Source organism: Lemur catta, chromosome 4 (assembly GCF_020740605.2).
Source record: "Lemur catta isolate mLemCat1 chromosome 4, mLemCat1.pri, whole genome shotgun sequence".
NCBI lineage: Eukaryota > Metazoa > Chordata > Mammalia > Primates > Lemuridae > Lemur > Lemur catta.
The window spans coordinates 57,920,100-57,946,289 of record NC_059131.1 but is presented as its reverse complement, the minus strand read 5'-3'; the positions used below and the strand labels follow the sequence as shown (position 1 = coordinate 57,946,289).

The 26,190-nt window shown below is 47.6% G+C and overlaps 1 protein-coding gene across 2 annotated transcripts in view; it reads right to left on the bottom strand.

Moving 5' to 3' along the window:
- Window positions 1-17,596, bottom strand: part of HK2 (hexokinase 2) — a 63,960-nt gene extending 46,364 nt beyond the window's left edge. For both annotated transcript variants that reach the window (XR_006734745.1, XM_045549937.1), the window contains exon 1: window positions 17,070-17,596. Coding sequence is in view for 1 of the 2 variants with exons in the window: in XM_045549937.1 (XP_045405893.1) it covers window positions 17,070-17,132 (63 nt within the window). In the remaining variant the exon portion in view is untranslated. The remainder of the gene's footprint in view (window positions 1-17,069) is intronic.
- Window positions 17,597-26,190: the final 8,594 nt, after the last annotated feature.

Sequence of the window (26,190 nt, the reverse complement as noted above, 5' to 3'; positions counted from 1 at the left end):
TGCGTGTAGGCCGCTTCTCTCTACGTCCCCACCTGGGAGAGAGGAAAGGCAGGGGCATTCCAGGCTGGGGCGTCAGAGGCAGGCCAGGGCAAAGCCTGGCTCAGACACGGGGCTGCTGCCTGCCTGCCTGGGGGGCGAGGGCGTGTGTTAGGCAGAAAGCGATAGCAGTTTTAGTTGATATCTATTTAGCAATGGTGAGATTAAAACTTCCTCATTGGGCAATTTTGGCCATTTTTGTTTTTCCCATAACACACCAGTCTGACACGCCGGCTTCCCCTACAGAATTGAGGGTAGTGGCAGGGCAAGCCCCAAAGAGAAATTCACCCCATCCTCTTTATAAGTTAAAGCCCAAAACAAGAAGCCGTGAACACCCATCCCCTTAAGTGCCTGCATTTTCCTCCAGACCAGCATGAAAAGGAGGGCAAATTGTGTCATAGTAACAATGGGAGGAGTGGAGAGAGCAAAAGGTCACCCTTATAGAGGCTCCACTTCAAAATGGGCATTGACCAGGGTGGGTCAGACCCAGCCCTGGCCAGGTATGGGGAAGCCAGGAAGGAAAGTTCTGGAGGGGAGAGCCAGAAAGGGATCTCAGAGAAACTAAGGCCCCACAGGGAGCAGCCTTGGCCAAGGTCACACAGTACAGGCTAGAATCTGGATCACCCAGGTGAACGACAACCTTGCGGGCCCAGAAGGGCCCATCTCTTTTGCAGGCCAATTCCAGTTGAATGGCTGGTGGTCAACGCCTGGATCCCAAGGCCTACAGACTGGTCCCAGTGCGAAATTGGCCCTGATCAAATTGAAAGCAATATTCCAACTTTGACAGTTTCTATAAGAAGGACTATAAATCCTACCTTCAGTACCTGAAGAGGTTTAAACGGGAAGTAGAGAAGGAAAGGAAGTCTAGATCTGTAAGATTCATATCATTCAACCCCTGAATCCCTGACTACTGCTGCAGCCCCAGCGTCTCCCATCTTATAGCATTTATTGAACACCAATTATACAAAGCTCTACAGTGCCCAGAAACATAATTTTAAAAGAAATCCTGGAGACAAATAGTGGTGTTGGTTGCACAACCATGTGAATATACTTAATGCTGCTGGATTATACACTTAAAAATGGTTAAAATGGTAAATTTTGTTAGGTATATTTTTTCACAATAAAAAAAATGTTTTAAAGAAATCAAGATCCCTGCTCTCCAGGACTTAATAAGACAGCAAAGGACCTGGCTCATATTAGACACCAACAAGTGCCTCTGGAATGCACGGAGGGATGAATCTTGTCAGGTGAGAACTGCAAGCACAGCGGAAGGCAGCCGTTGGAAGTGTCGCAGGCTTAAGTGGTCTGTGGGACTGGCATTCGTGGGAGATGGCTTCTGGGCTAAGACATCTCAGTGGATAAACGTGGAACTGGAAACAGCGAGAGCTCAGGAGGTGTGGGCAAGCCCAGGATTGTGGAAGATTATCAATGCCAGGTGGCAGAAAGCTACTCATCTCACTACATTACATTAGATGCCTACAAAATGTTTCTTATTAGTAAGGTTTAATTCTATAACCTTTAATTAAGGGATCACAGGAAGGAAGGACCATGAAGACCACCCCACTGTGTCAAGCTGCTGTGCTGTTCACTAACACTTCCCTCCCCAGCCAGGAGAGAGTCTGGCTGCCCAGACACACTGTGCTTCCTGCTACAGACCAATGAGATGAAAATGGCTGACTCAAGGAGAACTGTCCTTTTTGCCTTGACTGTCAGGAAGCTCAAAGCTCTGTCAAGTTTTTTGTTTGTTTGTTTGTTTTTACAATCATCCCCACCCACTTGATGACTCTTGTTCTAGAAATCATTTTACGGAAAGTTGAACCAAATCACCAAATCCTTTTAGTAAGCTGGCAGAAAATAAATAATACACGATTGAGCAAATGCTTCTTAGTCATTTCTACATGACACACCCTCCTGGTCGAAGGGTGAATTCAAGTGATCAAATAGGATAAGAAAGTGACTCCACAAGCTTAGAAGCATCAGAGCAAAGGATGCAGAGACACCTGAGGCAGAGCTGAACTTCCTTTCTCTAGTCTTGGGATATTTCTGATTTAGTATCTAGAACCTGTTTCCAGGCAGTACCAGATGAGCACTAGCTAATTCCTACCTTTTAGCTTCTAGACCCCAAGTGAACCAATTGATTGAATTTCAGCTTTCTTAACACTCATGTTCTTGTACTGAAGATACAACCAGGTCTACTGAATATTAGGCCAATGCTCCAAACTGGCCTCCTTGAAAGAAATTTAAGAAGGACTGTGTTTTCTGGGTGTCAAGGGCCTTATGACTTGTCTCATCTGCTTTAAATAAACCACAATCAAAACAGAGCAGTGCAGGAGATACTTCACAGCAAAAAGAATGCACCACCTAACACCACATGCAACAGCACAGGTGAATCTCACAACACAGTATAACATTGTGTGACAAAGGCCAGACACAAAAAGGACGTACTGTGCGAGCCCACTGATATTAAGTACAAAAACAGGTCTACACTGTAGAAGTCAGGATAGTGATGACACTTAGTGGTGGTGAGTAGGGGAAGAGGATGTTAGAGCCAGAAAATGGGGCTGGTACTGGTAATAAGCTGTTACTGGATCTAGGTGGTGGTTTCTTGGTGTGTTCAATTTTCTACATGTATTAAACTTTAATTAAAAGGAAGTTGGAAGGCTGGGTGCAGTGGCTCACACCTGTAATCCAGCACTTTGGGAGGCTTAGGTGGGAGGATCACTTGAGGCCAAGAGTTCAAGATCAGCCTGAGCAATATAGTAAGACCCAGTCTCTATAAAAAATAGAAAAATCAGCTAGGAATGATGGTGTGTACCTGTAGTCCCACCTACTTGGGAGGCTGAGGCAGGAGGATCACCCAACCTCAGCCGAGGAGTTTGAGGTTGCAGTGAACTGTGATGATGCCACTGCACTCTAGCCTGGGCAACAGAGCGGGATGCTGTCTCAAACATAGATATATAAAATATAGAAACAAAAAAGGCAGGTGGCCCAGACTTGCTTCTAGTCTACCTACTACATGTGGCCAAAGAGCCAAAGGGGATAAAGAGGTCAAGAGAGGACGAGTCAGAGGGAAATCCATAATTTAAATCTGGCCACAAACAGCCTTCCAGTGACTCTACGGGCTGACACATGCTTGCAACATAGTTTCTCAAGAATTTCATATTTCTGTTTTATTCCTTTGCCAATGTTTTACTGCAAATCTTTGACAAGGAAACTGAGGCTTAGAGAAGCTTCCCCAACCACAGGCCTCATCCCTGGCAGGACCCACAACATCCGGTGGCCAGCCGAGTGCCCTAACCTGGAGCACAGGTGTGCCCATCTGGGGAAAGCCAGGCGACTGCTGTCAGTGACCTCATTAATAATAATGCCCTCACAGACTCCTCTTGGGAGGGCTGAGGCTGTACAATGAGCAACAAGTTTATCCTGTAAAGTTGCCAAGGCAGGGCCAGATGTTTCTGATACAGAGGGAAAAAATGAGCTGGGGGCGGGGGACACACAGCGGAACGTGAGTTTATTAGGTCTCCTGTCCTCAGAAAGCCTGCTGACCAAAGGTAACAACTGTGCTACAACACTTGCTTGAAATGCGACAAGCAGGACCTTCCTGGGGGTTGCCATGCCACCCCAGGGAGATGCCGGCTCTGAGCACCCTGGACTCACATGCCTGGGGCAGGGTTGGGGGGTGTGGAGCCGACCAGGGAGACATACATACGGGCCACTCCTCCAGGATCCTGTTGCACCGTTGTGAGTCACAGGGTTTCCTGTTCTGCCAGTTCTCACTCTCAGCTGCATCAAGTTACAGCCAGGCAGACCTCAGGCGGCAGCACCTGTCAGGGGTCCAGGAGATGGGCATTTGGGGTGCCCGGCCTGGAGTCCTTGTCCTCGACATTCCGTTCTGACTGCGGGGCAGCAGTGATACATCCCAGATGCACGCACCCCCGGCACAGTTCACTCACGGGCAGATACTGACTGAGCACCGAGTGTGCCAGGGCTGGGTGCTGGGGAGACCAGCAGAAAGGAGACACCAGCCTCTGCCAGCAAGGGGCTCGGTCTACGGGAGGGAGGTAAACATGTTGCAAACTGAAAGTAAGGGCAGACAGCAGGCAGGTTTTTAACTGTAATAAAATAAGGACTTGCAATCATTTAAATCACACACATCAATTCAAATCTGAGGAGTATTTGTCTTCCGAAGGTTAGAAACATGTGTGTGTTGGCCCTGCTGCCTAGAATGTTCTCCTCTGACCTAACGATCTCCCACTCGCCCTCTAGGGCCCAGCACAAATGGCCTCTCTCCAGCCAGTGCTGACATGCACTTGACACCTGTGTCTTTCGTCCTCACTGGTCCCAGAGGACTAAAGGCACTGACCTCACGTACCCAACTTCAAATTTGTGATGCCAGCAGCTATCTCAGTACTTGAGATACAGTAGGTGCTCAAGAACCCTTTGTATGATTACACACAGCAGCTACGGGAATGCCAAAGAGAGGAGACCGAAGAGTAGCCTGGTGAAGGGGGAAGAGCTGGCTACTCCAGACTGACCAGGTGCTGTGTCTGATCTTGCTCTTCAGGCCTGTGCCCTCACTGCACAGGATCCTGGCACCAGCGTCATTTCCTCCCCATCTACCTGGCTGCCCTGCCTAGTACACTAGGTTCCCTTGAGGTCAGACTCTGCCTTCCCCTGGACAGGCCCTGCCAGGGACCAGAATCTGGCCCTGAGCCTCTTGCCTCACAGTGGCATCTGAACCCCTCACTCCTGTCTGCTGCCAACTGTCCACCTGCTGGACCAGATCCCTCTGGGTCTGTCTCTCTGCTCCATGTCCCAGACCCAGACCCTCCCAGTCTGCCCCACCCACCCATCCACCCCAAGATCACACCCCTCATAGGCAAGGCACCCATCTGCCTTTGCTTACCTGAGACAATCTCAGTTTACACCAGTGGTAGTGGCATTAACTATTAACAGTGCCTTCTTTCGCTTTCAAAAGTGGCCCAGTTTGGACAAGAAATTACAGGGTCCCTCTAGCCCACAAGGCAAATTCTGCCTTTGTTCTTCGGGAACCCATACCTAAATGATGAAAGTCCACAAATGGCATTTAAAGGGAACATGATAGGGTTTGGCAAACTGGGCTCCAGATCTGGGGCTTACCCTATGTGAGCTTGGGCTAGGCCCTTAGTACACAGCACCTGATTTCCTTAACTGCAAAATACAGAGTTTGGACTACATGATCCCAAAGGTCCATTCTCAGCTGAAACCTGACTCATAACCCCATAAATTGAAACACAACACAGTTGTCCTGAGCAGCTTTCTGCCGGGGGTTAAAGGCAGCCACTCTAGAGTCACATTGCCTGTGACTGAATTCCAGCTTTTCCCCTGGGCAAGGAACTGTCCTGCTCTGTGCCCGGCCTCTGCATCTGAATAATAGATAATAATAGTGCCTACACTGGCGGGCAGCCTGAGGGTGGCCTGAGTTACCACAAACAGAGCTGATGGGACATATAGAATAAAGCTATATTCTGTATTTTTTTATAGAATATAGCTTTATTTATAATAGCTTTTTTTATAGAATATAGGTTTATTTAATCTTGCAAATAAAACATTTATAGTCCACATAAGATAATTTTCTTTTCTAATTTCTGCTCATAACACCTGAGTTACTTTTTAAAAATTACTGTGATGAAATTGCAGAACTGTAAAAGGAAATATGAACAATAAAATCCTAACCACTCTTGCAAAAATCAGACTTCTTTTAAAAGCAGTATACTGGCCGGGCGCAGTGGCTCACGCCTGTAATCCTAGCACTCTGGGAGGCCAAGGCGGGAGGATCGCTCAAGGTCAGGAGTTTGAGAACAGCCTGGGCAAGAGCGAGACCCTGTCTCTACTAAAAATAGAAAGAAATTAGCTGGCCAACTAAAAATATATATAGAAAAAATTAGCCGGGCATGGTGGTGCATGCCTGTAGTCCCAGCTACTCAGGAGGCTGAGGCAGAAGGATTGCTTGAGCCCAGGAGTTTGAGGTTTCTGTGAGTTAGGCTGACACCACAGCACTCTAGCCCGGGCAACAGAGGGAGACTCTGTCTCAAAAAAAAAAAAAAAGCAGCATATACCATCTCTTTTTGGAAGACAACTTACTAAAAACAGATCTTAGGTTCCCAAACAGGGAAATCTTTTTTTTAAACTCAAGCCGAAGAACCAGTGAGGTATAGCTCCAGGCTGACACTAGACACAAAACACCTTTAGAGGTGAGGACAGTGGCAACCTGCCCGCCAGTGGCGAGGTGAGAAGTGGCAGAGCCCCTGTCCCTGGCTTACGGATCCTGCATGGGACATACTTTCCTTGCAAACATTAGTAGGAGTTGGGCCATCCAGAAAAAGCCAGGGGTGAAAAAATTCCTCAGAACAACTCGGGACTTGACTTAGACTTCTAATACGTACAAACACTTAAAAATCAAAAAGAAATTGCCACATTTCCAAATCATAAGGCAAATCTGTTGCCAGTGGCAACTTACAATCAGTCTGGCGATCTGAGTGTCTCCACCCCTCCTAAACTCTGACTGGGACTGACCTCTGCTCCAATTACAGTTTAAAGACAGTTTCTTTTTGAGGCAGCTGTCTATGAAAGGAAATTTCTCAAGTTAATATAGGTGTGCACAAACAGGGTAAGCAGGCTGCTATTTCATATTTTATTTTTCAATGTATTAAAGATTAAATTTTTGAGCTCATCTCCTACACTTGAAACTCTAACTTATTCTACTCCCAGACAACGGGTATTTTTAGGGAATGACAGGATCTATAGGGAATGCTAAAATTATCAATTTAATACATCAATGTGAGTTCAGTAAAGCAAAACTTTCCAGAGTCTTAAGCTTTGAGTGTTATTTTCTGGAGTTCCTGAAAGCAGTTTGAGAAAAATAAAACAGAAAAGATGAAGAATCATTCTGAAACAATAATGATGATAATAATAATATAAAAAGTTAGATTCCAACATTTAAGGAATTGGTTCTTTGCTAAAACTGGACCATAATCCTATCAGGATTAAATATCAGTCCTGATATTTAGTCTAGAGTCTTGATCACTGAGGTTTTCTTCCTTCTTCAACCTACTCTTGAATCTATCCAAGTCAATAGGCAAGATAAGGAAAAAAACTTATAGAGCAGTTTTCCTGCTCATGTTCTTTTCAAGAATATTCCTGATTTGAGGGATGCTTCCCAAGAAGAAAAAACAAAACAGATGCTGTTTTTAATTACTGACAGTGGACAGTTTTTCTGTGCAAGACAGGTGTTGGCAATGAACCAGTACTCTTGTCAGTCATGCACACAAATCAGTCTGCGAACATGGCCCCTCGGCTGCAGCTGTGGGCACCACTGAGAAAGGCTTCTGGAGAGATTGGCTCCCCAAAGTGGCTAAAGAATCTCACATGATCAGTGTGATAATAAATCAATTCACCCATTGAACCTGGAGATTAGCTGCCCTTGAAGCCAGAGTTCTGAGGAGAGGGCCCAGGTTCTGCATGATGAACAGATCAAGATGCTGCCCTTCCTTTCATTCTCTTGGCAGACCTCATCCATCTCAGAGAACATATCAGCCACAGATATACACAAAAACGTTCCTCCAGCCAGCGCAAAAATCCATTTGGCAGAGAAGTGGCTACCGGCCAGAATGCCAAAGGCCAAATCCACATGGCAGCAGCAGAAAGGAAGGTGGAGAGCTTGCTGCATGCTCATCCCAGCATTGAGCAGGATGACAAAGTGTCCCAGCTCATGCAAGAAGTCCTCACAGAGGATGCTGATGCCTTGGAAAAATGACACGGTGAAGGAGGTACTAATGGCCAGGCCATCAATGAAATTGTGGAGGCCATTACTTAGGGTCATCATCCAGGCCACAGTGCCAATGGGAGAGTAGCAGACACCTTTTAGCCAGTAACAGGTGCTCTGGGAAGCCTGCAGGCCCTGCACAGAGAGACTATGACTATGACTTTCTCATCCATCATGGGGCTTTGCCATCCAGCTCCCTGTTGCAGAGTTGAGGAACTGTGTGGTCCAGACCCCTACTCTGCAGCTTCTCCGTCATGCCCTCCTCCTGGTCCTTCTTGGAAGGCAGCAGAGGCATAATGGCTATGTCTGTGGTGATGCTCATTTTTCTGCTTAAGAAGCATCCTCAAGATCTTCTCTGTGAAAAAGGAAAGATAAAAGCAACCAAACAGCACTGGAGACTTGGAGACATAATAATCTTCCAGAGGGTTGAAACCAAAAGCCTCAGGGATGAACTGGAAGAGGGCGCTGGAGTAGAGGGTTCCAATCACCAGAGCTAGGAAGTAGAGCAGCAGTCTCTTGTAAAAGGTCGACTTCCCCAGGGGCAGCACGCTGGCCCCCATGAGAGAGCTGAGGGAGATGACATACAGAGGGGACTGTATCCCCACACTTCCACTGCGCTCAGCCTCCCCTCTTCCATCTGCTCCTTCTCCTCATTTGTCTGGTTCTTAGAGGTACAGGCCTGGGAGTCCAGTTGCTGAAGGATGGGGGGACGGGGGGGCGCGGAACTCCTGGAACTCACTCCTCCTGATCCGCGACCAGTCACTGAAATTGTGGGCAGCAAAGAAGTCTCCGGAACCAAAGCACGGCGAGAGGTTCTTCTGGCCATGCACAGGCTGGGTGACAATCTTCCGGCCCACTCCCACATGCAGGTGGCTGAGCAGGGCTGCAGCGTGAGACTGTCAGCCACGCCATAGGATGCACCAGATCCTGCAGGAACGCGGAGGCGCTGGTAGCTGGCAGCGCGAACCCCGAGTCTCAGGAGCAGCTCTCCCTAAGCTGAGAAGGGCCAGCAGGAGGCTACTGTGGAAGGCTGGGTGCAGCAGCTTCACGGCGTCCAAATCAGCCTAGAGCTCCGGAGGACCACAGCCACCCCGCTCAGCCTCCCCCGCAAGACCCCGGGCTGCAGGATCAGCTCAGTCCTGCACCCCGCGCCAGAGCCTCCTCCCCGCGTCCCTGAGTCCGACCGGCCAGAGACAGGAAAACTTGAAAGGCAGCAGGAAGAGGAGGTCCTTCAAATAGGAAAGAAGGAAAAGTGGCACCTTCAAATGTCCTCATTTAACCCTAATTAAAGCTACTAGATAGTTTATCTGGCTTCATTCCTTTATCAGAAAATACAGAGATGCCAGAAGGCAGAGGCTGGGAATAAGGCCTTTTAAGAACAGGGACCACCTCCAGGCCTCCAGGGCAGGAATGCTGAGGAGGGGTGGGAAGGCTGGGTGGGTGGGAGGTGGGTGGGCCTCAGGGCTCCTTACTCTGCTGGTTAACTCTGAAATGAGGTTTGCCCAATGTCTGTCCAGGGAAGGAATGTCTAGGAAATGCTTACCGGATCCACAGACAAAAGCACAAAATGTATGACCACCCCTAGAAGAAGATGGCACATCAGGGAAAATGAGATTCTCTACTCACAGGAAAAAGGGCCAAGCCTCCTGACTCGGGTAAGACAAAGGCTGTTCAAGGAGTAGAGAGTGTGGGGTCCCACACAGACAATCCCTTAGGCCTTGCCCAGAACCCAGGGCACCCCGGTGTCAGCAGGAGGGGACACACTCAACAGCCCAGAGTCTGTATATATAAGCAGCAAAGAGCTCTCTGCTCAGGCCCAAGAGGCTCAGGGAACCTCACCCCATGTGCCAAAAAAAGGTGAGAGTGGCTCTTCCCTTCAGTGACACTCCAGGGATCAATGGAGCCAAACTCACCATGGCCTGGTCCTGTGACCGCAGCACAGGGCACCATGAACGGTTTCTCCAGTGGGAAGCCACAGTGTGGGGCAGAGGTGAAGATGGAGGAGCAAGTACCTAAGTGGCAAACTCCACAGCAGAAGAAAAATTCCCTAGTAGGCAGCCCAGCAACTGCCCTTTGAAGCCTCTGCCCTCCTCGGGGAAGTTACTGAGGGGAGGCTGGGTTAGGTTTCTCTGGCGAGGAGTTTCAATGCTGTGATCACTCAGCACTGCTGTCTCTCTCATGGCATCTCAAAGAGGATGCTTCAACCCAAGGTCTACCCATATGCAAGGTGTCCCAGAGACCCTCGAATGTGGGGGGGGCCGGGCCGCACTTCCCAGAGGACCAGAAGGAAAGCAAAAGCAAGTTAGAGGAAGAGCTCGAGGATGAGTCTCCTATGCCCAGAAAGGAGGTTTTACAAGTTGAAAGGGGCAGCGAGGACACTTCCTTCTTCCTTGGCTTCAGGAACTTCCCAGCCTTCTGCCTTCTGTCCTCTGATCCAATCCAACATCAGACAGACAGCACAAATGAGCCTGAACCCACACACCCTAAAAGGAGTCCTTGGGAATTATCCAAGTCAAAGTAGGGTCTCTTTTTGCTCCTGTCCAGATGGACAAGGAAGGAGGGCATCTAAGAGTGTGTCTTTCTTTATGGACAGATGCTCTTCGACTCACAGTGGGGATACATCCCAAAGAATAAGTCAAAAATGCATTAACTACACCTAATTTACCAAACATCATACCTTAGCCTGGCCTACCTTAAACGTGTTCAGAACACTTACATTAGCCTACAGTTGGACAAAATCATTTAACACAAAATCTATGTTATAATACAGTGTTGAATATCTCATGTAATTTATTGAATACTGTACTGAAAGTGAAAAACAGAATGGTTGTATGGGTACCCAAAGTATGGTTTCTACTGAATTTCTATCACTTCCACGCCATCATAAAGTCAAAAAACCATTAAGTTGAACACTCATAAGTTGGGAACCATCTGTAGCAATATTTAATACATAAAGTGTTGACTATATGTCAGACACAGTTCTAAGAGCTTCACATATATTAACTCTCTTTCTCGTTAATCACTACAACTACCCTATTAAAGTATTATCTAAACAATCTCTCCATTTTACAAGAGGAAGAAACTGAGGCCTAAAGAGGTTTAATAACTGGCCCAAGCTCACACTGCTTGTTATGCAGCAAGCCAGGATTCAACTCCAGGGAGCCTGACCCCATCTCACCGAGAAGCCTGTCTCAATAACTGCTGGACTGTCCCTCAGTGGGTGTCATTGGCCCCTCTCTTTTGCTCCCTAGCCAGGGCAGCTTCTGAGCTCAGGTTCTGCCAGTTCACATGCCTGCCTTGTTTGGAAGCCTAGCGGATGCCCAGCATCCATGGAAACTCCAGCACAGCCAGGGTGCCATCTCCTGAGGACAACTGAGCAGACTTCTTTCCCGTTGGTTTCCTGGAGCACTTGCACTGCCCATTTTTTTGGCTGAGACCAGAGAAACAGCAACTGGCTCCTGACCCCTGGAAACTGGCCCTTCAGTGAGAGACTGCAATGGACTGAAGACCTCCCCTTTAATCATCATTTGTAAAGCCCATTTCCCACCACGACTGTCCCCTGCCGTGCACACTGTTGAGACTGAGGGCTCTGGTCCCACCTGGGGCTCCTAACTAGCTGTCTGACCATGAGAGATACACTTTTTTTTTTTTTTTAAGACAGAGTCTCACTCTGTCGCCCTGAGTAGAGTACAGTGGTGTCATCGTAGTTCACTGCAACCTCAAACTCCTGGGCTCAAGTGATCCTCCCGCCTCAGCCTCCTGAGTAGCTGGGACTATAGGCGTGCACTACCACACCCGGCTAATTTTTCTATTTTTTAGTAGAGACGGGGTCTTGCTCTTGCTCAGGCTGGTCTCAAACTCCTGAGCTCAAGCAATCCTCCTGCCTTGGCCTCCCAAAATGCTAGGATTATAGGCGTGAGCCACCGTGCCTGGCCAAGAGATACAATTGAAAACTGAAGGGGGTAGGGGATGGATGGATGGACCATGTCTTCTAAAACAGTTTCTCAACCTCGACACTATAGACATTTTGGGTCAGCTAACTCCTTGTTTGGGGGCGAGGTGGGGGGCGCTATCCTGAGCATTGTGGGATGTTCAGCATTATCCCTAGCCTCTACTTACTAGCATCTCACCTGCCTGTGACAACCAAAAATATCTCTAGACACTGCCAAATTCCACTGGGGGACAAAAATCACTCCTAGTTGAAAACTACTGCCCTAAAGGAAGAGTTTAAAAACACAGACTTTGCCCCTGTAAATTTGGATACGGTGCAAATTCTTGCTGTTTCTGAAAGGCTGGGACAGCCTCTCAAAAAAAAAAAAAAAAAAAAAATCTGGCCCAAAATGTCAATAGCACCAAAGCTGGAGAAAATTGCTTTAGAAATAAGCAGAAACAGCCACTCCAGTGCAAGAAAGCGTGAGCATGCTATTAAGACTGCTATTAAGACGCATCCAGCAAACTCTGGGATTTGACTTGCCCCTCACCCCCACTGCTTTGAAAAGGCAAAAGCAGACAACATACAGTGTTGGAAAACAAACCAAACTTGCTGACTTCCAAACTCAACAATGATAATGAGGAACCTCTTATCAAGAGCTGGTCTTTTAAACCTAAGTATCTGAACAAAGGAAGCCAGTTTTCTAGGCCTCCCAAATTCTTTCAGTACATCAGATCTCCTTACTACAGTTGTCACATTGTGACTTTCTGGTCTGTGCTGTTCTGATGCCCCCTGGAAAAGGACTCCCAACTAACCCCAAACTCCCCAGGGTGCTGGAAAAGTTCAACTTTGAAAAGTGATGTTTAAAATAAAACGTTAGCTTTGGCTAGGCAGCTTCAGAGGGAATTTCAATTCATTCAAAGGTAAAGAAAAAAGTGCTTCTTAGCACTCTCTGAAACAGAAGTTTAGCAATATAAAAAAAATGGATGGTTAGCAAAAGCTATAAGGTATTCCTACTACTATCAGTTGTCTTCTGAGCAGGGCAAGGGACAGTATAATAAGGATACTAACACTTTATAAGTTGAACAAATGAGACAAAATTGTACTTGTCCCTGTCAATGTCAGTTTCCCCAGTGAAAATTAACCTAGATAAAAATAGTCTTATTAAGGCTTTAATCTGTAGCTTACTCTTGACACTTTAATCTTGTATCTAGAGATTAATGACACACAATAGGTGTCCAAAATGTTCTCTGAGGTCACTAACTCCCCACTCACCCATGGTAATACACCTTCTTTTGACTTAGTGGCCATAAATTATCTGTTCCTGGAGTCTTATCTCTCTCCAGACAACAAAAAGTTTTATTAGTTTCTGTTTCTTGCATAGCACCCAGAGGGCCCTGCCTCTATAGTAGGCTCTCAGAAAAACATTAAAATTATTGGCTACCTTGACTGTTGGGGGTTCTGTTGAATCTTGGCTTCCAAGATATTCCCCTCAAGTCCAGAGTTGAAGACGTAAGTGAGCTATCTATGTTACAAGATTCCAGTAAAAATGTCACCAGCCTACTTGTGTTAAAACAATTTGGTCAATGGCTAAAGGAAGGGGTACACACCTCATTTCACTTCTGTGGTTAACCCTGATCCTCATTCTTAAGAGACAAAATCCTGTATCTTGTATATTAATTTACCTCAATTAATAAAAAAAAATCTTCTATCTCTTCAGGCAGGACTTGAGCCTCGATTGCTGGAGGACAAGAAACTCTTCTCCCTCGCTCTGCCCCTCAGGATCAGCCTCAGACCATGCTTCGGATGAAGGAAGCGCCCTGAGAACTGCCTTTCCCTCTAATGTCCACCCACCCACCCCATCCCTTTAGCCCAGGACCAGCCTCCCCCCAGGTGCCAATCAGCCTCCTCCACCTCCTGCAGCCCTCGCTCCTTCATTCTTGCAATCACAAAGCAACTCGCCAGAGGCCAGGAACTGTGGTGACAAAAGCAAAAAGCCAGGATACTCCTTGTCCTAGGGAAGGAACCCAAACTGAGAACTACCAACTCTAATGTATGACGGAATGAAACAAATGCCGTGCATGGTTCAAGTGCACTAATGTGGACACACAGGAAGGGCAGAAGGAGGTAGAAAGAAGGTTGAGAAAGGAGATAGCATTTGAGCTGGAAAGGGTTAAGTGGGGAAAAGCCAGGCAGTGTTGAGGTCTGCAGAAAGGGCAAGGGATAAAGAACCTAGTGTGAGCAGGCATGACAGAGGAAGGGCAATTAACGTCTCTGGGGAATGCAAGTCTGGAGAGGAAGGTGAGGCTAAGATGAGGGTAGCATCAGGGGGCATTCAGTGGCCAATGCGGAGTTGTAGAAGCCTTCTGAAATGACCCAGTCTGGCTCAAGAAAGACTAGAAACAGGGAAATCCTTAAGAGGTCTCTGAAGTAGCACAGAGACCAGTCAACCAAGTCAGAAGGGACAGTTGGTGAAAATGAATCCAGGGCTCTCAGCTGGAATAGCCAGAGGGTACTAACTAGTGCCATTGATCAAACCAGCAGGACAGCTAGTTCCATTTGTGGGCATATAATGGGTGGGGGTGCTGCCAGCATCCATGAGTGGACACAGGCAGAGCCTAAGAGCCCACTAATGTTCCCCAGCATGTGGTCAAGAGCACAGTGCTCTCTGGAGCCAACTGCATGGCTTCAAACCCCCAGCTCTTACAAAAAAAGCTAGTGACCCTGGGCAAGTTACTCTAGGCCTCAGTTCTTCACCAGTAAAACACAGATGCTGATAACAATCCTACTCACCTCGTGGGGTTGTTGTGAATGCAAATAAGCTAATACATGTAAAGGGCTAAGAGCCAGGTACACAGTAGATGCTGTGTTTGCTCTTGAATTCCAAAGTGTCAGTTGCCAAAAGGTGAGCAAATAACCCCGTATTCTCATCTCTCATGCCACGAAACACTGTGCTTGTCCATCAGGAGACAAGTGGTCCCACTGGACAGCTAAACCTAAGCCTTCTATGTCCTCAGACCATAACCCAGAATATATGAGGTGATGTTTTCACAAATGGATTTCAGAAGAGTCCAAATCAAAAGGCCTTTTCAAGAGACTGTAAAATTAAACTCAGTCTTCATCATTCTCTCCTAAATCTTCCCTCCAGCAGCAACTCAGAAAGATGCTTTCAAGATATTCTGATTCTCATTTACTATCTAATTGCAGCTGGAATCCAGCAGCTTTGCTCACCAAAGCCGAGAGCCTAAGTAAGTTACAGGTTCTGACACCTAGTGAGTTAAAGGCCTGATTCAATTCTGCCCCCATTGGTAACTTAGAAGAAATACAACCACGTGTCTCAGGGACATGCCACAGGCTGAAAGGTGGCTGCAAGGGTAGAGAAAAGAAGCTGACAGGAGCAATGATTTCACATTGTTGTGCTTAATCATCACAAGCCCATAAGTGGACAAGACTGCTGTTATCATCCCAATTTTACAAAAAGATATGGGTTGTCCAAAGAGACTAAGGGGTCTGGGGTTAATGAACCACAGACAGGGATTAGAACTCATTTCCAGATACCTTGGCTAATTCTCTTTCCACTCTGGGACCAAAGAGATGACCCCCATTCCAAGACAGAGAGTGATAAACCTCCACGGAGTTTCCAGTCCTAGTGTCTTCCTGTGGGTGGGGAACAGTAAGTTTATACAAGAATTCAAATGTCCTGGGGGTGATATACAACTGAGAAGACCTTGCTAAGATTACCCGATGGATCCTCCACCTTGTATTTTGGGACTTGCCAAGATATGATAGCCTTCCCTAAGAGTTAATCTTGGAAGTTGAGAAGTTGCCAAGACTCTGCTAGCTCAATGACACGTTTTTAAATAAACTGAATTAAAGTGTGGAGCCACATCCCAGGAATGAGTGAGAGTAACAGCCCGTTGACAAACATGGCAAACCTCAAGTCAACCAGCCGCCCTCTGCTCCCTCCTCCATTCTGAGGCTGGGCAATGTTTTATTTGGAGGCTCATCTGCCATCACTATATCAAGATGGTAACCGTCATCCTCTCCTTTGCCCTCAGGACCGCCAGAATGGGAATACGGGCAGGTTGCCCCACACAACGATAATGTCAAGACATTTTCCTAAAAATGTGTTCCCACCAGACACTGAAATTTCAAGCATGTAATTGAGCAACGCTCAGTCATTGCCTCACAGCTCTAAAACAACCCCACCGCCCCTCCCCAGCTCATCCCTCTCCCTCAAATCCTAGCTGAGGCTCAGGCCGTGAGCCAATCCCTTAATCCTGGGCATTTCAGAAACTGAATTCTGAGAGCGCCCCAGGCCCAGGCCCGGCCCCGGCCCGGCCCGGCCCCATCCCCACCCCCATTCCCCGAGGCAGGGAGAGTGAAGTTCCCCGCGGAGCCCTAGGCGCTTTCTTATGTAAATGACCCGGCGGGGCGAGAGCTCCGGTGTCGGGAGCTGCGGAGAGCTAGGTGGGCACCGACAGGTCGGGGCCTAGGGCAGGGAAGAAGCGCGCTTTCCGAACGACAAAACTCTCAAGGAATCTGGGAATGAGGTGCTGACCCTCTCTGAGTAACTTAGCAGCAAACTATAAAGTAACAAAATCCTCCCCGACCCGGAGGCTGGCCCTGGGGACGCGAGGCGGGGAGGTCCCGGAGCAGATCTGGGGTGGGCGGATGGATAAACGCCCCTCAGTTCCGGGCGCCGCAGTTCCGGGAAGGGGGCGCGGCGGGAGGAGTTCCTCTGCCCCCTTTCCTTCTTCCCCTGTCGGCTTCTCCTCAAGCCCACCCCCCCAGGGCCGCAAGGGACGAGAAGGGGAACGGTTTGTCCCCTAAACGTGGTCCTTAAGCGCGCAGGAGCTGCCCGGCAGCTCCACGCGGCAGCAGAGCCTTCTCCCCGGCCACGATTCTCCCCACGTGCTCTCGCCGGAACTCCGGCTGCAGAAGGGGGGCTGCTCCCACGTGGACCCAGCGATCTCGGACTACGTGCCGGGTGACCCGCCCCTCTAGAAACCAGAGAAAAAGGGGGAGGGGGAGAGAGCGCGAGCGCGCAGGATGGCAGGCAGCGGGAGAGCGGGCGGCGCGCGAGCCCCGGCGCCTCAGACGCGCACACACGCCCGGCGGGTGCCTAGCAGACGTGGCTCTTCGCGCCCACGAGTTTCCCGGCTACCCAGACTTTTTCCGCGTCCTCGGCCCGGAATGGGGAGGAAGGGGGTCCCCGCAGGGTAGAGGAGGGGAGTCCCGGAGACCACTCAACTTTTATCGGAAGCAGGCCAACTGCCCCCGCCCGCGCTGACTTACCTTCTGCACTTGGTCATGGTTGAGCTCCGTGAAGAAGTAGGCGAGCAGATGCGAGGCGATCATCTTGTCGCGGCCCGACGGCGCCGAGTTGGGAAACGGAGGCTGGAGTGTGTGCGGGGGAGGCGGGCGGCACGGTGCGACCGCTTTGTATCCGCGCTTGGCGGCCGGGCCGGGAGCCGAGAGTCCGGGCGGCACACAAAGAAGGCTAACGGCGACGGCGCGCCCGGCTGGAGAGGGTCTCGAATCTCTAGAGACAGGTTTTTGGAGTCACAACTGCTAGAAGGCTCCTAAGTATCACTACCGGCGACGTGTCCGGTTGTCCCACGTCAAGACGCTAACTTCAGCCACGGGATCACTAAGGCTCAACTTGAGAAGAATCGCAGCCTGGCTCCACTAGGGCGGTCGGACCTCTGGAGCGCCCACGCGCGATGCTCCGGCCGGCAGATCTTCTTAGCTGGGTGACACAGCGTTGCTAGCGGCGGCCCGGGACTCCTGCGCTGGAGTTTGGTGCAACAATGTGGCTTATTGAGGGGCTGCCGGCTCGCGGGCCGCTGGGTCAGTGACGTGCGCACGCCCATTGGCTGCGCGGGGAGGGTGTGTGCACCCGCGGGCCGCCCGCCGCCGCCGTGCAGCCAATCAGCGCGCACGGCCCGCAGGCGCGGCCGCTCAGACACCCGAGCCGGCCGGCTGGGGAGGCGCGCCGGGGCGGGGGGCGGGGCCGGGCGCCAGGGATGGGACGTGTGGTCCGTGGCAAGAGGCTGGGGCGGAAAGGCGCATGAGCCACCGCCTCGTCAGGTTCTGCCACGGGTAGGGGGTGCGTGATCGCGGACCCGGGGTGTGAGGTGACTGGAAAAACTGGTCACTGGACCAGCACACGCCCTGTGAGGAGAGACACCATGTGGCACCTTGGGATCATGTGAGGGGCTCCCACTGCCCGGTCACAAGTCTGAAGCATCCTAGTTCTTACCTGTTGTGGCACAACGCGTCCGTGCAACGCTCGTGCAAAGTGAACGCCTTAGCTGCTGCTTACTCTGTACCAGGCAATACGAAAGTGGCCCATTTAACTTACACAGCACTGATAGGATGTGGGTTTTACTAACCCCGTTTTACAGTGAGGAAACTGAGGCACCGGGCCGTTAAAAAAACGTGCCCAAGGTCACACAGCTAATAAGTGGCAGATTGGGAAAAAAGAACCATGTCCGTCTGACTTTAAGGCTCTATTGTCTTCTCCATTTTTCTATCCCGCCGCTCTAAGAGCCAGGGAAGAAGACAGGAGAGAAGCATTGTCTGCAGCTCTGGGACTGACGCCTGGGTGAAACGGGGTGGATCGTAAGTGTGTAACTGGCTCAGCCTGGATGTGTGTGGGATGGGGTGGGGTGAGGCTTACAAATGCTGAGACGACTGGGAGCCCCAGCCACAGCAATGCCTGGCACCAGGCTCCATAGATAGATGGATGGATAGGTAGGTAGATAGACAGATAGATGACAGATAGATAGATGATAGATAGATAGATAGATAGATAGATAGATAGATAGATAGATAGATAGATAGATGGCAAGAATGAAATACTGGCTTTGGCAGACACAAGATTGATGCCAGCGGAGAATGATAAGCCTGGTCATTGAACAGGTCACAATGGAGGGAAGGTGAAGGTCTGCCTCATTCTACTGAGGAGTTTCTCTTTCTCACAAACAGCAGGTACTATCCACAATGTGTGTACACTTATTATACAAGTAATAAATGCTTGTTGTTGAAAAATAATAATGTACGGATAAACAGGAAAAACCAAACAAAAACAGGCTCTCAGCAAACTTCTTGAAAGCTATGTACCCTTGCCAGATACACATCCTCACCCCTCCTCCTCTGTACTTCTCAGGACTGGGTCCAAATTGCTTTTGCCGTAGTCACCACAAGGACCTACATGTTGACAAATCTTGTGTTCACTTCTCTTCCCTGCCCTTGTCTTACTCTGCCTGTCAGGGATGTTGGGGACAGTCGATCACCTCCTCCACCTGGACACACCTTCCTCAGTCAGAGCAGGGATGGTGCGCTCTGCTGGTCTCTGGCTACCCTCGCTCCCCAGGCTCCTCAGACCCTGTTTTCTCTATTCGTAAGTGCAGGGGTATTCCGGGCTGAACTGATTACATTCTGTCCCTGGGTGATCCCTCCCAGCCCTGTGACTGTTATATCATCTACACACTGATGACTCACAAAAGTAAATGTACAGTGAGGACCTCTCCCAGAGCTGCAGACCTGTTTCTCCAACTGCCATTTGTCACCTCCACTGAAGTGATTAGCATTGCACACTTAATATGTCGAAAGCTGAACACAACTTTTCTTCCAAAATCTTTTCCTTCCCAGTTGTCTCAGCAAATGGCATCACCATCCACCCTAAATCATCCTTGATTCCTTCCTGCCCCTCCCCATCACATCCAGTCACTCCATCAGCAAGCGATCTCCTCTGCCTATAACATAGACCCTGTACCTGCCCACTTCTCTCCTGTCCTTGGACACCTCCTATCCATGCCACCAACAACTCAGCCACAGCCCAGGCCACAGTGTCCTACCTTGGGCCCCTGTTTCCATGCTTGCCTCCCTTCCCCTGGACCCCTACAATCTCTTCACTCAGAAGCCAACTGACCTGTTTAAAATGTAAACCAGTCTATGTCTTTCCCTGGCTCGAAGGCATTTGATGGCCTCCAATCTTAGAAGAAAATTCAAAATCCTGGGTGTGACCACTAAGTCTTTTGCCTCCCTCTCCACTCTGTCCCACAGGACTTTCCCCAGTACTGCTCGGCATTCCCACTGGCATGCTTTCCTCAAAAACACCAGACTCTTTCCCAACCAAGGGCCTTTGCTCATCCTTTTGCTTCTATCTGGAATATTCTTCTCCAGACCTGGCTCCAGCTGACTCTCTCATTGAGGTTCAGTTCAGATGTCACCTCCTCAAAGGGCTTTCCTCTCACCAATTTATCTCAAGTATTCCCCAAGTCAATATCACTTGGCACTGATAGAGTTCCTATTTATGCTCTATATGTTCCTTCTCTCTTCAGTAGAATGTCAGCCACATGAAGGCAGGGTCTGTGTCTATGTTGTTCTCTCATATTTTCTGTATCTAAAATGGTGCTTGTCACATGGCAGGCATGCAATAAATATTTATTACATGAATTAATAGAATAAATTTTAGAGATAACTATTGTTCACATTTTGTATAGCAATACATGTGCATATAGAAAGGGAGTGTATATTATTTCCCAAATCTTTTCCCACCTCTTTGTCTACCCTAGTTCACAAACTGAGTATCTCTCACCTGGTTGCCACAGCCTCATAACTGGGCTTCCCTCTTTGGATATAGAGACACCATCGGTGTTAGATATCCAACAGAGATTCTGAAAGCAGAAAGTGGTGTAATCCGATTTGCTTTTGTGGGGCAATAGCTGCCCTCCATGTGGTTGGGGAACAAGAGATCAGGGACCAGAGGCAGGAAGAGGCAGAACTCGTGAGATAAGACTAGGTCCCAAGCCAAGATGAGGGTGAAGCAGGGTTATATAGATTTAGATGTTGTGAAGTCTGAGATAGAATTGATGACTTTGGCTAGGAGCGAGGGATGCCTGCTGCCTAGAAACACTTGGAAATTCAATAGCCCAGTGCTACAAAACCCGTCATCCCCAGGCAGGTGGGACCAAAGCCAGAAGGGTCAGGTCAGCTATGATTCCCTCTCAACACCATACTTTTAGTACCTCTTCTCCACTCCCCTCTCTGGTCCTATTTCATGCAGACTAGAGAATAATCACAAGGTGCCTTAAGTACATATTATCTCTTAGGAAGTTCTCAATAATCCGGGGAGGTGGTTGGAGTAGGTATTCCAGACTCCAATTCATACACGACAAACCAACGGGAGATACCCACACAGGCTGTGGCTTGTTTCTTTGACTTTTCTGGCTCTAAACTCCATGTCTGGAATTTATTATTTATTAATTTTCAGATATCTCTCTCCCTCTTCCTCTCTCTCTCACACACACACATATTGAAGAGTGAAGAGATGGCCATGTACTTCATACTCCACCACTTCAGGAAGGAAATCAATCAGCAAGTATTTATTAAACTCTTACAATGTTCAGGACATTCTGCTCAGAGTAAAATACAAAAAGAAATGCAAGATGTGGTTCTTGCCCCTGGGGGATTAACTGTTTAGTCAGAGATGTAAAGCTAACACATAAAACAATATTACGGTATAGAAAAGTGTATCAATAAGAGCCAGCGTGTCTGCATCTCTATACATGATGGAGTTGTGGAGGAGGAAGAGGCAGAGCCACAGGCCAGAGTCGGCCACGGGTGGTCTGACAGATGCAAATGCCAGGTTTCTGATCTTACGCCAGGCTGGTGCTGGCGCTGGTCTCACATAGGACTGATCTGAGCCTGGCCACCGGGCTTCAGGAAGCTGTCCTGGGAAGAGACCACTTTGCCAAATGACCTCCAGCTGCCAAATATTCCTTTTTCTAATTAGGATTTACCAAGTTTGCAGCATTATCATAAGTGATGGGATTACACAGAAAAGATTAAGACTGAGGGTAGGTCTGCTCTGAGTGTAAATACTTATGACTCCTTACATCGTGTTATCTTTAAAATTGGGTCCTAATGGTCTGGATAATCCCTTTTGTCTCATAGTTCAATTCTAATGTATGAATTTGAGGGATTGGGAAAGAAAGGCGTTTGAACAGCAGCTAAAATAGAAAAATGGAAGCCACGAGTTTACACAACAACCTCCTTTTATCTGTCCAAGTTGCAAACAGAATCCATTCAAGCTAGTTTACCCAGAATAAAAAAGTTCATTGAAGAATATTAAGTCACTTGCAGGATCTTCAGGATGGCCAGAGATCAGCTGACCAGAAATCATGCCCAAGTTCTACCATCAAACTCTGCCAGTGGAAATGCTATTGCTATGGCCACTGGGTTGGCATCTCTGACTATACTTCTGAAGCTGGGCATGGGATGCTACAGCCAGGACAGGCCACAGCCACCTTTGACAGCTGGATGTCTGTCTCTCAGCACTCTTGAATAGACAGAATTCTGCATAGCACCTCCATCTTTATGCTGTCTACTTCCAAACTGACATTTTGTAGCTGGTTGTCAGAACTTGGATCACATGCCCATGTCTTAGCTGCAAGGAAAGCTGGGAAATTGAGCTCTGAGAATGAGGATTCATAAGGTAGAAACATCCCAGATCATAAGAAAGATGTTCAAAGGGACTGGAAAATCCCAAAGCTTGATAAACATCGACTACATTTAACAGTCATTGAATGTGTTACACTGCGAAGTTAAGAATGTCCTTGAACAAACTGGCTTTCTAAAATCCAAAATACATCAAAAAAGATTGAAAAATAGGACATCTGTACTCAATGGGAGTTAAATTAGGGGGAAAGCAGTCAGTAAGCAAATCGATGGCAGGAAAACTGACTAGAAATGAATTGACATGGAACTGAATAGTTCATCCTCTTCACACACAAACTATAACCTAGCACCTGTCCACAGATGCATTCAGTGTCGCAGTAGATAAGGAAAAGACCACTATGGAATATCGCCAGGGGTTCCCTCCCAGGCCATCCCAAATATGAGGGCTGATGTGTCTGACCCTCTCATCCTGATGGGCATGGGGCCATATGTATTTCCCTTGAACAGTTTGCCTGAGAAGGACATGATGGCATGCTGAGGCTCGCATGGGAACACAGCGTGGTCCTGTGCCTTTCTGAACCCTGATTTCCTCTTCAACAAAGTGGAGATCATGGGATGGCATGTGCAAAACTTTTAGTTCAGAGCCTGGTACCTGGGAGATCCTGAATACCAGTTTTCTAAACCCATTGCCCATAATATCAAGTCCTCTGTGCAATAAGAACTCAGGGATTCAAAAAAGTTCCAAGTGGCAGGAACGGCAAATGTGGAGTCTCCAGGACATGGGAGAGACTGGTTTGTTCCAAATGGAAACACAGTGCTCTGGTTTAGAGAGATGATTTCAGCAGGGAGGAGGCTGGGCACGTAGACAGAGCTCAGCTGAAAGAGAGGTAGGTAACAGGATCCCATCAGGGCTTAAAGACACAGCGCCTGGGCTGGAAGCAATTTGGAGGGCAGATTGGTGGGGAGTGAAACCGGAGTCCTGAGAAAGGATGCTGAAGGCCTCCACTAGCCTTACAGCAGAAGGGCAGAGAAGAGGGGAAAGAAGTGAGAAAAATATAAGAAGTAGCCTGAATGGAACATGAGAAGTTATTGAATATGATGGGTAGAGAGAGGCGGAAGACTCCAAGACAATGCTTCTCAACCTTGCTGCTCTTCGGAACAGGGTGTACCAAGGGGCGGGGGCAGTTAGCCTTGGTACAGGCAGTGAGGTGTGCCTTGCTGTAGAGAACTTATAAACAATAGCAGAACCTTTAGTCAGTCTATTTTTTTTAAAATTACCATAGGTTGGCAATTCTAAACAATATCAATGACAAAATGTTCCTTGCTGGATTACAGCCACCTGCGCCCAGGGTACCCCTCCCTTCCTGCTTCTTGGAGACTCACTCTGTTAGAACCACCTAAATAGCCTTTAACAATCCTGATGCCGAATTAAAAATCAATAGACGTTAATGGCATATTTTCTGCCATTATGACAGTGAACAAAAAGATAAAATTCCTGGGAACTTTGACTGGTCAAGGAACTCAGAAGAAAACTAGAAAAAGTAGGGAGGCCTACAGTGCTTCACGAATATCACTTCCTTTTAGGTTAATCTGTAAATTGTCAATGCAATCCACCTAAAGATAATGGATTTTAAAAAAATAAACAGGTTGATTCTAATATTGATATGGAAAAGCAAACAAGTAGGGCTAACCCTCAAATTCCTGCAAACCATGACAAAAACCTTGTTCATTTGCTTTTTGAATATTTGATTGGTAATGTCATTTCTAAAAAAGACTAAAAACCTAAATGCCTTAAGAGAAAAGATTCATAAGAGTCTTTATTGAGCAAAGTCAAAAGACAGAAATAGACAAAAATATATATATCAAATACAAAAGGCTCATTTTCCTACTGTAGGAGATTCTTCAAATTGTTAGGAAAAAGAAATCCAACCCATGGATAAAGGACACAGATAGACAGTTAACAGGAAAAGAACAAATGGCTATTTGATATATAAAAAGATGACTAACATCACCCAGAATAATGAAGATGCAAATTTAAAATACACTGACATACCACTTTTTGCCCCTTAGCTGGACAAAAATCAAATAATGATACACCCTACCATGGGGAAAGAGGCACTCTTTAAAATGAATAGATTTCCCTGAGAGGAAATGAAATTCATGACGAACTGTTAAGCATCTTTACTTATCCTAGTCTCCTGATTTCCTTGTACAGTTTGAGTTCCTAGGCATTTTGTCTTTTTGTTCACTATTATAATGGACAAATACATTGCAGGTGGGAGAATTCAGCCTCCATGAGGTCAATTCCGCACTCTCTATCAATTACAAGTACACCTGCCCCTTGACCCAGTGATCCCATTTTTCTTACAGGTATACCCACATATGCTAGGTATACCCACTGCAACATCCTTTGCCACAGAAAGATTGGAACCAACCTCAATTCTATCCTCTGGGGACTGGTTAGGTAGAGTAGGACACATCCACACAGTTACTTGGCCACCATATAAAAAGAAACAAAGAAGCTCTCAGTATTAATATAGAATGGTCTGCAAGATACAGTTAAGTCAAAAAGCAGGTTGTAGAATCATGTGCATAGAAAGTAACCACTGGTGTATAAAAAGTAACTTAAAATAAAATAAATGTATACTTGTGCATAGCCATAAACTATCCTCTAGGTAGAGGAACTGGGGAACTGAGAGACAGGCATGGAGAGAGACTTTAATGTACAGTCTTGTAACAGGTGCAAGTATTATCTATTCTCAAGAAAAATGCAATTAAATTAAGAAAAGAATCTACTAGCATGAAGGCAGCACAATAGAGCAGAAAGCGCAAAGAGTTGGGAGTAAAGACACCTGAATACACCAAAAATTTAAATTTAAAAATAAAAAAAAATATTGCCCAGGCCACATCTTAGTCCAACTACAGCAGAATCTCTGGGGGTCGCAGACTCAGGCATCAGTATTTTTTAAAGGTCCCCAGGTGATTCCAATGTTCAGCCGATGGTAAATACCAGGACTCTAGCATCTCTGGGTGTTTTGGTTCCAGGGCTTGGGAGATCGGTTGAATCTGTCTTAGCATCTAAATCTGACTCCTCCACCCTCTAAGCACCAGTTTAATCCTGTGCATTTCTCTGATCCTGTATCTTTTCCTGCACCAGCAGCATCTCCTGCCTCATGCAGGCAGCGGGAGCTCAGTTTCCTTCTTATGAACTTGCCAAAAACCCAAGTAAACTTCCTCACCTCCTGGTCCCTTTATTGATGAGCAACGTATTGCTTTTAATTAGGAAGGTACTTGTCCCAGCAGGAATGAGCCAGGCCGTTTGTGGCAGCTCCAGCAGACTGAAGCTCCTCTCTCTGTGCCACTGTCTTCCCAATGACTTTAGTTAGGATGGCTTCAGATGCAAGATGCAAGTAACAGAACACCCTGCCTCCAACAATAGGGGTATTTGTTGTTTCAAATAAAAAGCTGCCCGGCAGCGGGCCAGGCTCCAGGCTGATGCGTCAGAGCTCTGGCCCTACTTCTCTGAGAACCTCTTGGCTCTGCCTCACTCCCTGAGTTGGCGTCATCTTAAAACTGGTGGCCAGACGACTGCACAGTGCCCAGGTTTCCACCACAAACAAGATCCAGAGAAAGAGAATGGAACTGTCTCCTCCTGTATTTCTTTTTATGAGGAAAAACTTTTCCTGAAACCCCTCAGCAGTGTTCTTTCCCCATAATCTCCTTAGCCAAATTGTCACATAGGGTGACACATAGGGTAACCCAGACGGACAGTTTACAAATTGGTGGTCTAATCATAGCAGAATATATGGATCTACAATTCCATGTTAGCCAGTGAGGCTAACATTCTTTATTTAATATTTATATTTCTGCATAATATTTCTGCAAATATTTATATTTCTTCCTAACTAGTAGGCTGGCACTCAAAATAGCCACAGGACACTTACTTATT